General features: G+C 43.4%; 1 protein-coding gene across 2 annotated transcripts in view; it reads right to left on the bottom strand.

Annotated features, from left to right (window-relative positions):
- Window positions 1-17,153, bottom strand: part of Napb (NSF attachment protein beta) — a 39,407-nt gene that overhangs the window by 16,477 nt on the left and 5,777 nt on the right. The window contains exons 2-3 of one of the 2 annotated variants that reach the window (XM_005365478.3): window positions 5,548-5,627; window positions 981-1,097 (exon numbers count right to left, since the gene is read on the bottom strand). In XM_005365478.3, coding sequence (XP_005365535.1) covers window positions 981-1,097; window positions 5,548-5,627 — 197 coding nt within the window. Of the gene's footprint in view, window positions 1-980; window positions 1,098-5,547; window positions 5,628-17,153 lie in introns of those variants that run through there. The other variant, XM_013353197.1, reaches the window with a different exon arrangement.

The following is a 17,153-nucleotide window of genomic DNA, read 5'->3' as shown; positions in this document are numbered from 1 at the left end:
AGGGATCACAGGTGTGCGTCATTACAGCCAGCCCCAAACCAAGCAGGACTTGGATGCTTGTGTGATGATATTCTATAATATGAAGTCATTCTGCTCACCTACTCTGCTCATACCTGCTGTGCCCAGTCTCTCACTTTTGGAAATAAAAATATAATTAATCTTTATACAAAAAAGCTTGATGACATTTTTCTTTGGGATATATTCCTAGAAATTTAGATTTTTGTGTTAAACTAAATAAACTACAGAAGAAAAGAAGACTCAAGATAACCATATACATGGATGAGATCTTAATACCTTTAGTTTAATCCTTCTTGAAAGAGAAGTAACATTTGAAAAAATTTTATTAATAAATGTCCAATATTCTTTTCTATTAAAAAAAAAGCTTTGAAAAGCACTTAGAAAAACAATGAAAAAGCTGGGCAGTGGTGGCGCATGCCTTTAATCCCAGCACTTGGGAGGCAGAGGCAGGCAGATCTCTGTGAGTTCAAGGCCAACCTGGTCTACAACAGTTAGTTCCAGGACAGTTACACAGAGAAACCCTGTCTCAAAAAAAGAAGAAAAAAAGAAGAAAAACAATGAAAAGACTGTTGTGTGGTTAAGACACCTTTTAACCACTGGATACTACACTCCTTCCCTAAGTAAAATACATTTAGGAGGACAGAAACACCAGGATTTCCTTCTTCGTTCAAGAACATATTTCATAAAAATAAAGATAAGGTTACTATGATCCCAGCATGTGAGAGGCTGAGGCAGGGGAGTGCAGAGCTTTGAGTTTGAGGCCAGCTTTAGCTATAAGATGAAAAACTGTTCAAATGTTCCTCAACTCCTCCACATTGATATCTTTATGATTAGACATTATTAAAATGACCAAAATTTATTTCTTAGTCCATAATGCAAGAATTGTTATTACCAGGGTCCGCACACCAGCCTCAACACTACAGAAGACGCTGCTGGCCAGAGACACAGATAAGTGGCCTCACCTTGAGGGTCTGCCTTCTTGTAAGCATTTCCAGCATCCACAAAGCTGGTAGCAGAGTCATGTTTGCTCTGAAGCTGCATGTGGAGCTTGGCGGCTTGACAAAACGCATTTCCTGCAGCTGAAAGAAATGTCACAATTAAACAGTGAGGAACAGCTTCCCAAAAGACTCCAGGCTCCACACAAAAAAGATACAGGACTCTAAAAGGAATCCCTGCAGCCAGAGACTGCATGCATCAAGACAAGTGGAACTGGGTGTTGGCCATTTTTCCTTGATAGTTCCAGAGGACCTGCCAAGCATCCTGGACACCGAGCCACCTTTTTCTGACCCACCACTCAATGACTGACAGCCAGCATTTAGGATCTTGAGCTCTTTCCCACACCATAAGATCAGCCCAACGAGGGGTACTTTGGCCTCACACAGCTAAAGAAAGGCTAAGCCCCAAAGCCAAGGCTATTCATCTACCCATTTCTCAATCCTAGGGTCCATGTTACTCGAGTGTCACTGTTCAATCTGCTCCACTAGAAAAACATGACTTAGAAAGGCATAAAAGCTTACGGCAATGGTTCTCAACCCACCTAATACTGCAACCCTTTAATACAGTTCCTCATGTTGGGGTGATTCTCAACCATAAAATTATTTTCATTGCCACTTCATCTGTAACTTTGCTACTGCTATAGATTATAAAATAAATACCTGTGTTTTCTGATAGTCTTAGGCAACCCCTATGAAAAGGTCATTCGACCTCCAAGGGGTTGAGAAGCACTTAAAGTTAAAAGTACTAGAGAAAGGCAGATGTGGTTTGCTAAGACAGGATCTTGCCTTCCCTGAAGTTCCCCTCATAATCCTCTTCTGCCTCAGCCTCCCAAATGTCAGAACTACAAACAGGCATGTGCTGCCATGCCCAGGCTCATGTTCTGAAAGCTTCATCTCCAGCAGGCGGTGCTATTTTAGTTAGTCCTAGAAGCTTTAAGAGGTGTGCCTAAGTGGAAAAAAAAAAAAACAAAAAAAAAACAAAAAAAAAAAACAAGGTCACTGAGGGCTGGGACTGAGACTTGTCAGGGCCACCTTCCTTTCCTTGCTCTTGCTTCCTGTCCACAATAAGACAGCTCCTCTACCACCCCCACCCCCACCACTCCATGACACTCTACCCTACCCATGCACACGGGGTCAAACAAGCAGACTGAGCCCCCAAACCGGTGAGCTAAGTGAGCCTCTCTTCCTTCACGCTGTTCTGGGTATTCTCCTCCCAGCTAGAGGCTGTACTAACATCACAAAGCAGAAGAAGTGTACTCTGCTAAGGAACCACTTGCTTTAAATTTACCTGTAAGAAATCAAACATCCAATTTTGTGAAACTTTAGTTGTCTCCCTTGTCCCAAACACTGTCCTCACAGGCATTAACCTGACTCCCTCATGGAACTCTGATCATCATCAAGGAAAGGAAGCCACACAAACCCTGTAGCCTGCTCCAGTTCAATTCTTGTCTTATGCTTCTGTTTCTGACACAAGAGTACACATGAAATTGGCCCCCACTCTTCATATTATGGAATCGAATATCCAATGTAATATATTACCCATTAGGGCCTTTAAGGAAGTTGTTAATTCATGAGTATTCCACACTTATGAGTGGAAGTAGTACCATTACAGAAGATACTGAAAGGAGCAAGTTGCCTTGTAGGATGAAGCAAGAAGAAGCTGTCTTGGAAGCAGAGAGGAGTCCTCACCAGATGCTGAATCTGCTGGCACCTTGATCTTGAGCTCTTTTGCCTCCAAAGTTGTGAGCAATATATTTCTATATTTTATAAATTACTCAGATGAAGGTATTTGGTTCCAGCAGCAGAAAAGGACTAAGGGGGACACTGACCAATGAGAACTGGCCTTACAGCTAGAGCTGGATCAGAATAACACCCTGCTGGCAACTGGAGAGCCACACCAGAGATAAAAGACTGAGAGGTGCCAAGGCCAGGCTAGCTGCAAGAATAAGCCAGCAGATCAGCTTTGATGGTCTCTGCCTTGGAAGAATGCAGTGACCTAGACCTGACATGAAGTTGGGAGGCTCTGGCTCCGGAAGCACTGGTGCAGACACATCTCTCCTTGGCACACCCTGTACTCCAGCACATTGCTTATTTCTCTACAGCGTCCACCAGCATTGCTCTTCCTGCACTTACTGTCATGGCCTGCCCTTTTTCCTGCTTGGGTACAGTGCAACAGCCAGTTCCTCTGGGCTACCTCAATCTTGAAGATAATACTTGGTGCTGGCTTTCCCTTTTCATGCCACCACTTTATCACTTGGAACACATATTCTGGTCACTGCTAGCAAGGCAAGTCTCTCTCCATCTGGAAGTGTTCTTAGGGAGAATGGCCTCTGGGAGGCTACCCAGTGTGTCACAGTTTGAATAGTGGCTGAATCATTATGAGAGTATAGTATAGTAGCTTAATCATTATAAAAGAATTTTTAAACTTATAAGAGACAAAATTGTGTCATGATCATCACCAGAGCTATTCAGGGCCTCGTGTTTATTTATTCAATTAACAAATAAATATACTGAATATCTACCGCATCAGAGACACAATGTGGACCCTGGAGATGCAGTCAGAACGGAAAACACATAAACACTCTGACCTTCAAAAGTACATGCTAGTGAGGGCCACCATGTAATACATGCAAATATAAATAACTAAAACACCATGTAACTTCCATGTTTTTGCTAGGTGGTAATGTGGGCAGTGAAGAGTAGCGAGTTTCCAGGAAGAAGATCATTGACTATAAGGGGTAGTCAAAAGTGAACTGGCTGAGAAGATAACATTTGAAGCTGGACCTGAAGAAAGACGTAAACAAGGGCAAAGTATGCAGAGAGAGGAAACAGCACATGCCAAGGCTCTGGAGTGGGAGCCCAGAGCACGAGCAGATGAAGTCAGAAAAGGAAGAAAACAGTCCTGGAAGGTCAGTGTACAAGCCCAATACATGACCTGACTTACTGAACCTCTCAGTAAGACTGTCTGGGAGTTAAACAGGGTGGCACATGCTACTATCCAAGCACCTGGGAGACGAGGGAGGAAGATGGCTCTAAGTACAAGATCTATCTGGGCTTATAATGAGTGCCAGAGCAGCCTGGGCTACATAGTCAGACACTATCTCAAAATAAAACTGAGAAAGGGCAGAACACAGGGACATTGGGGACACTACCCTACACTCCCCTGGCAACAGACAGAGGCAGGGTACATAGAAGGTCTCCATAGTTACATAAAGGACAGGGGCCTTTCCGGTGAATTTCCTAGCACTCTTGGGTAAGATTACTTTTCACCTGTGATTATAGGACTTGAATAGAAAAGATGGGCTGGTGGGACGATTCTGTTTATCTTCCATTTGTTCTTTAGTAAAATACAATGTGGGCATAGGTTCTTCTGAAACCCTTCCATCTCCCTTTAAACTAAAGCTCTACTGCAAAGTAAGCTGATAGAGGAACTCCAGAGCCAGAATCAGTCTTTCAGATCCACCCAGCTCAAAAGCATCTCCTCCTTTGAAACAAAGTCTGCCTTGTAGGCAATGGATAACAGCGGCTAGTAAAAGCTAGTAAAAACAGCTGTTGGCCAAGCAGGAGACCCATGCTCTCTCTGGCCCAAGGATGCCTCTGCATTCACCTGCATAAGGATCCCATCACCATCTGAGCTATAGAAGTTTCCAAGGGAAAAGCAGGTATTTTTCTCTCTAGTTAGTAAGGACAATCCCCTCAGACAAGGAAAAGAATCTCAGGGTGAGGGCTTAACTTAAAGAATGTGCTAGCTAATGGGGCTTATGCTGTCACTCCGTTTTCAGTGAATTCAGAGTAGAGAATTGCTTTGAAATTCTCAACTCATGCTAAGGCATTTCTATCTATCTTGTTATTTCCCAATGAGTTTTCCTATAATTATGGCATTGTATTTATTGGAATACAATTCTAGCCCATGAAATGCTTCTTTCAGATTCCACAAGCCTTGTAGAAACTGAGGGAGACATTGTCCTGATGTGTAGAGAGCTGCATGGAATCACACCTGATGGAGATGTATAATCAACTCCTATGGCTAAAGTCTGACTTATGCTGTGATAACGCAATGATCATCAGCTGCTTGCATATGCGTGGGCCTATGGGCAATGCCCACCTGGCAATCCGGGATTGGCAGCCCATGCCTACTTAAGGGCTGGGAGAGGTTTGCCAGGAGGAGAGAGGAGAAAGAAAGAGAGGTTTGCCCGAAGAGAGAGGTCAAAGAGAGAGAGAGAGAGAGAGAGGAGAGAGAGAGAGGGAAAGAGAGAGGGAGAGAGAGAGAGAAGTGTAAAAAGTCCTGGAATAAAACTGCAGTGAGAAGAGCTCCGGTGGTCACGTCCTTCCTTGCAGGTCGAGGGTGGTACATGACACTGATGGTCAACCTTAAAACCAGGTTAGTTACCTGAGATGAAGATCCTCTCAGCACCAACGCCTGATCTGGGACCAACAGTCTCACTCACTCTTTAACGGGATGCACAGTCCTGTCTTCCTACAAAATTAGGTTTTAAAGTATTTACCTAATAAGTAAACAAAATGTTGTACATACCACTCCAGTTCTTGGCCATCTTGAACATATTTGCGGCTCTGGTATACATTTCACATGCCTCTTCTATTCTCGTGTTCCCTCTAAGAGAAATTTAAATACGAGGTTATACTTGTTGTTAACCACCTACATCTCTCCCCGCTCCCTGAAACAATGAGATTATTTTATTAGTTATTATGGAATTATTATTATATCATTATAACCCTGAAACACTCAATGAGCTTTTCTGTTCTCACTACAGAAAGAATATTAACAGCTAATACTGCTCCTGACCCCAAATTCCAGATGAGAAGGCTGAAGAATGCTAAAGTTACTGTCCTGGGCCACAGACTAGATTTCATAAAAATGGCACCTAGACAAAGATCTGGTGAATCCAGAGTCCACAACCTTAACTAGAGTGTTCTATGTATAATAAATGTAACTTTTGGGTCAGTGGTTAAAAACACTAGTTCTTGCAGAGGACCTGGGTCTAGTTCCAATCACTTGTATGGAGGCTCACAACCATCTGTAACTAGTTCCAGGAGGATTTGATACCCTCTTCTGACCTCTGTGGGCAGCAGGGATGCTCGTGGTAGGCATACATACATGTAGGCAAAATACTCATACAAACAAAAATAAATATATCCAAAAGTTTTTAGAAATTTAAGTTTTCAATCAGGCTGGATAAATAGACTTCTTATATTAGAAATTTATTTCTCAAAGAAGATTGCATTTTGAAGAGCGAAGATACTTCATCCTGCCATTCTTTAACTATTTAGCATAAAACCCAAAAGCCAGATGTGGTGGTCCAGGCCTGTAAACCCCCCACATTGGAATGGCAAAGGCAAGAGGATGGTGAGTTCCAGACCAGCTTAAATACAATAGTGAGACTCTGTCTGAAAAGCAACCATCCAACCCCCAGAAAATCCACAAAACTATCAGTTCTGGCAGGAGCCAGCCTGTTTCCAACATGGAAGAACCTCAGAGCCCCCTCCTCACCAGGTACAGAAAAGCACTGTGTAAAGATCTTAAGAGGACATTCCACAAGCAGCTAAAAAATGCACGTAGTTCTAGAAAAGTTCTTCACTGGGCAGCCAATCCCTACTGATAGATAGCTTAATTTTTATTTATTTTTAATTACAAAAATTATTTTGTGTATGAGTGTTTTGCTGGCATATATCTCAGAAGGGGCATCAGAGCTCCTTGAACTGGAATTACAGATGGTTATGAGTTACTACATAGATGTTGGGACTTCAACCCAGGTCCTCCGAAAGAGCCACCATTTGCTCACTGAGCCATCTCTCCAGCCTCTAGGGGACAGCTTTATATATTCAGCAGTTTCTTCATACATAAAGCCAAATTAGTCTTTGGTGGTTACCTAGTGTCTCTGAGTTCAACTCTTCTTCTAATTAGCTCAGGCTCTTCCACACAGACATTTGTCTATTTTGTCTATCTACACTGCAAAAATAAAATCTCAAAGGAAGACTAACGCCCAAGAGACTCTGACTGTGCAGCACAGGCAATGAGGACTTCAGAGTGGAGCTTGGAAACACAGACTGGACAGGGAGTGGACATCTCCAGGGAGCTCAGGTGGCTCCTGAGCAGTGAGCCAGTACAGCTACGGAAGAGCTTGTGGAGTAGAATCTCTCTCCTTGGCTCCACTGCCAAGCAAGTACACAACATTCTTCCCCGACCTACAGACTTCCAGCATGTGAGGGAAGTAAAAGGTCACACCAGATGCCAGCACCGTGACTTTACAGGTTTTACTCTCTAGAACTGAGAGTCAGTCTCTGGTATTCTGATGTCACGAGACCAGAGGTAAAACATCAAAGCCAAGAGTGGGGGGAAAGGGTGTGTTGTTTCATTTGGGGTGGTTATTGTCATGGTCTCACACCTCCACTATGCAAAGATTTTCAGAAATCAGCTAATACTTCAGACAGACAGAAGTATCTGGAACTATCTTCCAGGTGAATTTTATCTCAATAAATTGCTACTCCTGCCTGCCAAATAAAATAACCTGTGTCCATGTCACACAAGGAATAACAGGATGTCATCAAGTTGTTCCAAAAATGAACAGCCAAAACAAGCAAAGTTTTCAACCTCAACCTTCAGGTTCCTTTTCTCTGTTTTCAATATACATTAATTAAAAAAAAGATTTATTTTCTTTATGTGTATTCATGTTTTTCCTGCCATTTACGAATGTGCATCATTTGTGTGTCTGGTGCCCACAGAAATTAGAAGAGGGTGTCAGGTCCCTGAAACTAGAGTCACAGAAGGTTGTGAGCTGCCATGTAGGTGCTGGTAACTGAACTCAGATACTCTGGAAGAACAGCTGGTGCTCTTAAGCCCTGAGCCATCTCTCCAGTCCATCTTCATTTCTTTTCTTTTTTTAGAGCAATGAACTTAATAGGCTTCCCTAGTGGAAAATTTCTCACGAGAAGTTTCTCACTTTTAGTCACTGCTCTACAGAGTTAACACGAGTGAGCTTTTCCCCGTGTCTTGTTTTTCTGTCAAGTACTAGGAATCTTTAACTGTAATTACAGTGTAGTGCAGCCATTCTTATTAAGTTTCTAAATAAAACTAGCTTAATTAAAGTGTACCTTATCCTACTTTCAAGTAGAGATGTGAACAACAAAACTCCTGTGCCGTGCTAAGTTCATACCAGATGTTGCCACATCAGGCCATTTTTTTAAATCATCATATGTCATAATAATCAGAGGAGACACTACCTTTATCTCACTGGCATCTGTGACAAGAGACAAGGACAATGGACACTTTGGTCATTCAGCACAAGCTATCAGGGGAACTGATTCCTGACTCCAAAGTTAGAGATCTTTGTGCAAAGGCTGAATGAGCTGGCTGGATTAGATCAAGAGGCACTTACCTGTCCTGAACAGAATTACCACAGCAAACTCAATGCTAGTAAAGGGGCTGGAGCGATGGTTTCGTGGTTAAGAACACATACTGCTCTTGCGGGAGACCTGAGTTTGGTTCCCAGCACCCACACTGAGTGGATCACAACAGCCTGCAACTCTAGATCCAGATCTCATGCCTCTGACTTCAGGAGGCACCTGCACTCATATGCACATTCCCATACACAGATACATAGAAGTACACATAAAAATCAATCTTAAAAAGACAATTGAAGAAAGTCAGGCATCAACATCTGGAAGGCAGAGGCATAATGATCAGGAGGTTTAAAGGTCATCCTCAGTGAGTTTGAAGCCAATCTGTGCTACATGAGAACCTGTCTCAAAACAAATAACAACAAAACATCTAAGAAAGACTCATTATTAAAAAATGAGAATACAGTCTGGGGAGGTGGCTCAGCTGGTAGAGTACTTAGTTGCCTAGCACACACAAAGTCCTGTGTCTGATCTTCACCCAATCCATAGACTGTACATGATGGCCTGTCCCTGTATTACTAGCACTTGGAAAATAAAGGCAAGTGGATCAGAAGTTCAGGGTCATCATCCACCATACAATGAGTCTGAGGCCAGCCCTGGAAACATGAGGCTTTGTCTTCAAAGGGGTGAGGGGGGTACTTTAGGAAGCCATATAAAAACAAAAGGTAGGCTCCTGATAGGTAAAGATTCTTGTCACTTAAGACTGGCAACTTAAGTTCAATCTCCAAACCCATGTAGTGGTGGAAGGAAAGAACAGACTCCACAAATGACTCTAACTGTAAACCTTTTGGGAAATGTCTTTAAAAGTATCCCAATTACTTACTTCAAGTACATGAACATTAAATATTACATGCTTTAAAGAGCACTACTCAGAATTTATATTCAAATAATTCAACTGATGGCTAAGTAGTCGAATATTCTTGGATCTGAAAAGTATCTCTCTTACGAGGTAACATAAGTAACAATATGTCAGCACACAGCACTAAGTGGCAGGAAGAAAACTGAACTGAGATAAACTCAGTGTCTTTTGGTATCAGGAGTTTCTGACTTTGAACAAGGAAACACCTTCTCCACCAAGAAAGAAAACAGGAGCAGGCATAAGACCTGCTTCCACCTGATGCCCCAGCTTGGCACCTCTTTCATTTCGGAGCCTGGAGCTTCTTGGCTACTTACTGAGCAAATGGCTGCTAACGAGGCAGGTCAAAATGTTCACAAAAACCCCAGCTTTAGGGATGAAGATGCCTGCAACAGCATATCCAGCCCCACCCTGTTCCACTGTGGTCAAAGGCAGCCCACTAAGGGTCAGTGAACAGCAAAGCTGTCAAAACCCAATTAATCCCTCAATCCTCTGAAGTTCTACTTTCCCCAGCCTGAATCATCACTGTTTGGAGCACCGAGCCACACTGGCAACAGTAATACATACTATTTTAAAACTGTGGGTGGGAGGATGGGGGTATCAGAGTAGAGTTGTGGGAATTAATGGCACACACACATCATGAGATGTACCCAAAAGAAAAGGTGACAACTGCAGAGGCAGAAATAAAGCTGCCTCTAAAATCACAAGATATTAGAGTAGAAATATCTCAAATAATGACAATTACAGCACTGTATCAGTGTGCAGGCACAACCAGAATTCCGGTCTATAATTAGGATACCCGGAGGGCTATCCAGCCACACCAAACTCCAAAGACAAGGACCATTGAGCTTATTCCTGGGACCCATAGTGAGGTGTGTGCAGGAGGCTGTCACCCAAGACAAAGCTTCTTCACTAGTAGAACTTTTCATTAGTCTAACCTTCAGGGAAAGGTCAGCACAGGGCCTGGCACAGAGGTTACAATGTTAATGCTAGCTTGCTGTGTGGATGGGAGAATCTGCCTGCATCACTGCTTTTTGTTGCTGCTAGCGGTGGTTACACTGGATTTTTGTTTGTTTGTTTGTTTTGGGGGGATGTTGCTACTGATATTTGTTTTGACACAAGGTCTTGCTCTATATAACCCAGGAAAGCCTCAAAAAAGATCCTGCTGCCTCGCCAGCACCAGGATTACAGGCATGCAGTAGTAAGCCCAGCTCCACATACCAATTTTTCTTTTCATTTTATTATTTTTTAAGAAAATCTTTTCTGATTTTACATACCATTCCCAGTTTCCACTCCCTTCCCTTCTCACACTTCCCTTACCTCCCCCCCAACTCCTTGGAGTGGGTAAGGTTTCCCATGGGGAGTCAACAAAATCTGGCACTTTAAGGCAGGACCAAGGCCCTCCTCACTGTATCTAGGCTGAGCAATGTATCCCTCCAAAGAATATAGCCAGTTCAAGCACTAGAGATAAATCCTGGTCCTAGTGACTGCCCAAGCCACACAACTGTCACCCATATTCAGAGGGTCTACTTTGGTCTTATGCAGGTTCCCCCACAGTCATTCTGGAATCAGTGAGCTCCCACTAGCTCAGGTCAGCTGTTTCTGTGGGTATCCCCATCACGGTCTCAGCCCTTTGCTCTATTATTGCTCCTCCCTCTCTTCGACTGAACTCTGGGGAGCTCGGCCCAGTGCTTGTGGAGGCCAGAAAATGTGAGCCTATTTCCACGTTGACCAAAGGTCAGAGAGTTGGAACTTTCCTCTTGTTCCTTCAAGAAATATGGAGGAGCTTGGAGATACAGGCTAGCAAAGCCCGAGAGTGCTATAAACAGAGCTTACTGCGCCATCGCAGTGGGGGTAGAGAAGGCTACAATGCTGATACAGATGTAAACAGTGGAGGTGTTCACACCGGGTTTCAGAGGGAAACCAAGACTAGGACTAGAGCTGGGTCATTCCTTGCATACTCTGGCAGATAATCTGGCTATGCTCTGCCTGTCCTGAAAACCTGAGTGAGGGTGAATTAAAAAGTAGTGGACTATGTATTTTACAAGACTCCAAGACACGATAGCATTGTGGCTACAGAATGGTTACCACTTCATGCTCTTATCCAGATGCATGGTGGGCTAGGCAGAAAGACCTGAAAATGTAGTTTAGAGAGGAAAGGAATAGGAGCCATTTACAAGCTGTGGGTAACACGGGCAAGCGTTAACGACTTGCGCTGTGAAAGAGAAATCAGACGCTGAAGGAGAGGACAAGTGCCTTGGGGGCAAGGCTACACCTACCAAGAAATCCAGAACTTGTTTGAAAAACTTGCATTTTAAAACCATTTTTTTTTATTCTGATAGAAGTTCACTAAGATATGTAGACTTTAAGTCTGGCTAATCTTGCTGCATGATCCCCCCCCCCATGTTTTTACAATAAAGCTTTAATAAAATCATTTTATGTGGCATGTTTGTGTGTGAGAGTGCAGATGAGAGCGTAGTGGTCAGAGGACAGCTGTGGTCCAAGGTGGCAGAATCCGGCATTGTTCACATGGTAATGGTTTTGGAGGTGTGAAAAAAATGTAAGTAATGGGGTCACAGAGGCTTGGACTAAGGTCTCAGGAGATGCTGTAGCAAGGCGACATGTGGCTAGATTCCCTGAAGAAGGTCTGAGAGGTCACTGCACAAAATGATGAAGGGGAAACCTGAATTATAATGAAGATCTCAGGCTACTAAAGGTGCCAGAAACACGGGCTATCCATAAAGACAACCGGGAGAAAGCTTCTGTGGGATTACTCTTAATGTTTAGGTACCGCCCTCACGGGCTGAGTAACCACCAGCTTCTCAGCATCTCACTGTGATCTGGCTGTCACTGCCGTTTTAAAGCTCCCTTAATAAATCCTGACTTTTTTTTTTCATCCCCTTGCTTCTGGCCCTGTAGAGAAGCTGACTAAAATAGAAGTATGGAATGGAGTTGTAGTTACCAAGGCTTGGGATGCGGTATGGGGCAGGAGAGGGCAGAGAGAGAGGATGGCTAACATGTACAGGGGTGCAGGTGAACATTGGAAGAACGTACGCATTCCTACAGCACGGCAGGATAAATACTGCTGACAGCATTTCAAAATCCCCAGGAGAGACCACTCTGGATACTCCCCACGGAGAGATGTGATGAGTACTCCGGGTGATGGTTATGACAACTGCTCTGGTCTGTGCTGTACACATAACATACACTGAAATGTCACGCTGTGGTACAATTACCATGCACCAATTAAAAACAGTATGTTTACCAAAATGGAGGCAGGAGCAGGATATTCTTCAGGATGCTAATGTGACGTCTAACACCAGAAGCCAGTCCACAAGAGGGGAGGTAGCACGCACAAGTTCCTTCATTTGTCTATTAACTGATGACAGAGCTCAGCATTCAGCGAAAAGAACCAAAGTTCTGCAGACGATGCCATTCACACAGTCCTGTCACAGGAGCACTCCGGCCAGGAGGGGAGGAGAAGCAACACCAAGTTGGGCACTGGCACTTGCTGCCAAATCGACTCTTGGAAGCTCTCTCCCAGATATTTAGATTCAACTTTGTGAGATTTTTTGTTTTCACCATTTCTGCTTATTTAAGGAGAAAAAAATGGAATCTCAAAGTGAACACTGACATTTAACAACTGGCTGATAAAAGTATTCGCTGGGTTTAATCTCCTAAATAAAGGCTAGGTATGCGTAGTAAGGAAGGCTAACTGGACTTTTATTCTGGCAGGGCTCTGAAGCTCCACCTTGACAGGCGGAGTATGTGCCAAGAAGGGCCAGCAACAGAACAGATGCTAGATAGGTAAATACCTAAGAAGTGAAGAACAGCAACAATTCAATAAACTTACAAACCAGTTACATAAAACTTGGCCCGACTACTGATGTTTTAAATGCATTTTGCCAAGTGTGGTGGTTCATGTCTTTAATTCCAGCACTCAGGAGGCAGAGGCAGGCAGAATTCTGTGATTTCAATGCCTCCCTGGTCTACAGAGCGAATTATAGCCAGAGCTACATAGTAAGATTTTATCTTAATTCTTTTAACCTTTGTAAAAATGAAATTTTTGAACTGAATTTCAGTCTTTATATAACATTATAAACAACTGTTTTGATTTCCAAATGATAACACTGTCTAAATATAAACTTACAAACAAACCCTGAATATAGTAAATGTCCTTGGAAATGGAGTTGGTCAGAAACAAATCCAGTGTGGAGGGCTCCCTCGGGAAGTCAGTAAGGTGGGGGTCTATGGGCCAAAGCTCCAAGCTTCGGAGGGCACCACTCCCCAGGGAGGGAGCCCCACCCAACCGAGGAATTCCAAAGCCAGGCAGGAGACCTGAGGTCAGGTCAGGAAACTGAAAAGGAGTGCCTTGGATGGACAGACAGGGCCACAGTCTCTAGAAGACCGCTGCTGCGAGAGAGGGAGGGAACTCCCTAGAGGGGACAGTGCAGGGAAAGAAGGCAACAGCGAGAAAGGAGCCCCTAACTACTGCTCCGTGGTGCCACTCTGTCCAGACACTGCACCCAACTCTACAGCAGCAAAGAACATTCTAAGAAGCTCCTCTCCTACCACAAAAGCCACTGTGCTGCAGGTTGTGGGGAGCCAAAGCCTTGAGTGAATGTGTAAAGAGCAGATGAAGTGCTAGTGACTGTGTGTTGTTGACATGGGCACGGCCATGTCAAGGATCCAATGTCTCAGACCCATGGGAAATTAGCAAAGCCAAGCTCATATGGGTCAGGCTCAGAATTAGTGGCAAAGCCTTTCTCTGATTCAATGACAAATGTTGGCAGTGTTGATGATTAACCAGTCTAAGCAAAACTAATCAACTGTAACTTCCTCCTCTTGGATGCTTACAGCCTGAGAATGCTTACCCACAGGGATCTCCTACTAAGACAACAAACCCCTCCCCAGGTGCTTTAGGTAATAATCACACTGAGGTTCTAGGTTGTTGCATAGTTGGTACCCTCCATCAGAACAAAGGCAGCCCACCTGACCCCAGCTTTTCTGTAGGTGTGTCTGTGTCTGCCCTTTCTGTATTCCCTCACTGCACCTTGCCAGGATCGAGGGCAAGAGAGAGGGCCAACAGGCCTTGTGCACACAGATAAGCACTGGAGAAGTTAAACACACAGCGTACCTCTTTGATGGAAGGAGGCGCACAGCTGCTCTTCCTGGAATGCTAGGAATGATGCTGTTTTGCAACCTGGTGATCCCTGGCTGTCTGATGAGACAGGCTCTGCCTGCATCTCCCAGAATTTAGGTTTTCATTTATCCTAGACATTTCCCCCTAAATCTTGAGCATTGCATCTGACCACAAAACCCGTTCTTTTGAGTGATGTCATGTGTGCTTTACAACAGCCTAAGCGACTTCTATGTTATCTTAGGGCCTGGCCAATGCTGACACCCACAGGCATTTCCTCAGTCAAGCTCCATAGACCCTAAATCTCGGGCACTATCTCTGACCTCCCAGTCCCTCTCCCTATTTCCCCCATCTCATCCCCAAACAACAGTACTCGCTCTTGTGAAAGAAGCCAAATGAACTTTGTAAATCTCAATGTAAACATGTCTTAAATTGTGCATTTGGGACTGAGTTAATTGTTATCTGAATACTTTTTACCAAAATTGTGCTGTGGTCAAATATGACTAAAGCAAAATGATCTTGGCCAAACTCTAGTCTTGGTCCAGCGCCACTTAACAATAAAATCGGGCTGAGCTGAGAGTTTCATTCTTGTTTTTTCGTGGGTCATTTTCTCTGCCTGCTATAAAGGCTGGAGGAGAATCACCGCAGGCAAGCCCTGCTGGACTCAGTGGCAGGCAGGACAAGAGACTGACTCCATGTATTTGGAATTCTCCAAAGAAGGAGGAGGAAACAGCCCTCAAACAGGTATTTGAACCAGAATCTCAGAAAATTCCCAGGACATAAAAACACCTGCATCCAAACACTAAACTGGCTGACTATGTACTAATGTCCACTTAGAAATCCTGGTAAACTATCCAGTTCTATAAATAAAGTCTCTGGGCTCCTACATCAAAAGCAAAGGTGCTTACAAACCTAAGAAATCAAGGTAGGAGTGGATTTCAATGCTAGCATACACAGCTAACAGCACTGGGGAATTTCCCAAGAACTCAAAAGGGAAAGAAAGTCACACTGCTATCAAAGAGCAAACCAAACCATCCATCAAGGGTCACTGATGCAAAGCAAAACACCAGAGAAAAAAAGAGACACCAGAGAACACCAGTGGAGCAGCTCTGGATACATTTTCTTACAGATCTAAGACGAAAGTACATAATGAGAACAGCTAAAAAATAAAGTGCATGGAAATATTTTTTGTCTAAGTACAAATAGCAAAACTCCCACACCAAACCAACAAAAACAGACAATGGAGGAAGGAGAAGTGACACACACTTTCAAGCACACAGGGAACAGGTGCTTTCCAGAACAAATGAAATAGCTGAGGCCTAAGTGAGGAACAGAAGCTAGATTATTTTTAAAAACTTTATGTCATAAATGTACCAGCTGAACAAAGCATGAATGGTCCAGATAACAAAGAGATCATAAAAAGGGTCAGATAAAATATAAAATACAGTAAATATAACAAAGTACTTCAACAGTTGAGAACCAAAATCTTCGCATCAATATCACTTTCAGATTTGCTCACAAAACAGAGCCACAGAAGAGACACAGTTAATATAAGGCCCCTGCAAAAGGCTTGGGATACAGACCCAGAAATACACCAGAGGGCTGCAGAGATGCCTCAGCCACCCTTACAGATTCAATTCCTGGCACCTATAAGGCAGCTCACAATTGTCTGTAACTCGAGTTCCAGAAGATCTGACACCCTTTTCTAGCTTCCTTGGGCACCAGGCATGCATGTGGTACACAGGCATATCTGCAGGCCAAATACCCATACGTGTAAAATAAAAGATAAATAAGATTTTTAAAAGGTGGTTTTAAAAAAAGTATACCAAAAGTTTGAGGCCAGCCTGATCAACATAAATAAATGAGTTTTGGTCAGCCAGCGCTAACCAGTAAAACCCTGTATCAAAAATAAAATAAACCAATAAAACCAGAATATACCAGCCAAATTTGGTTAGATGTGCTACAGCCTTTCATCCTGCAAGGGTTTCTCTTGTTCGATTCAGCTGCAGGTAGGTGTGATGTGGGTTCTTTCCTAAAGGCTCTCACTCTCTACCCAGGAATGTCTTCTTAACTCTCAATAGATAAAGAGTCAGAAGCTGGGTGGTGGTGGCACATGCCCTTAATCCTAGCACTCGAGAGGTGGAGGCAGAGGAGAAGGCAGAGGGCAGAGGCAGGTGGATCTCTTTGAGTTAATGGCCAGTTTGGTATACAAAGCGAGTTTCAGGACAGCTAGAGATACACAGAGAAACCCTGTCTTGAAAAATCAAGAAAAAGAAAAAAAAAGATTCAGCAGAAGCAGAGGGTAGCTTCCAAGGGGAAGCATATGTCTCTTCCACTTAACTTCCCCAGAGTTAGTCATGAAGCTTCCCAGGAGGAGAGGGAGCTGGCTGACACAGAGCACATGGTCACTGAATGAATGTGTGATCTTTCTTATATAATACACAGTCCCAATGCAGGAAATGCACACAATAAAAAATTGACAATGTAGAATTTGGGCTTAAAAGCACCAAACAATATAAATAAGTTCATTCTATAACACTAAAAATAAAGCTCATAATGGAGTTATCATAGCTGTGAATATCTTTGAGTGAAAGGAGGAGTCACTTTCTTATAGCAGAAACTAAAAGAGAGCCACAGAGAGAAACACATGAAGAGAAGACATTAATGTACTTCTCTTAGTCGAAAGTAGATCAAATACTTAAAAAACCACACAGCTGGGCGGTGGTGG

The sequence above is a fragment of the Microtus ochrogaster genome, unplaced genomic scaffold (genome assembly GCF_000317375.1).
Source record: "Microtus ochrogaster isolate Prairie Vole_2 unplaced genomic scaffold, MicOch1.0 UNK3, whole genome shotgun sequence".
NCBI lineage: Eukaryota > Metazoa > Chordata > Mammalia > Rodentia > Cricetidae > Microtus > Microtus ochrogaster.
Note: the sequence above shows the minus strand (reverse complement) of the source record. Positions and strands in the feature narration are given on the sequence as shown.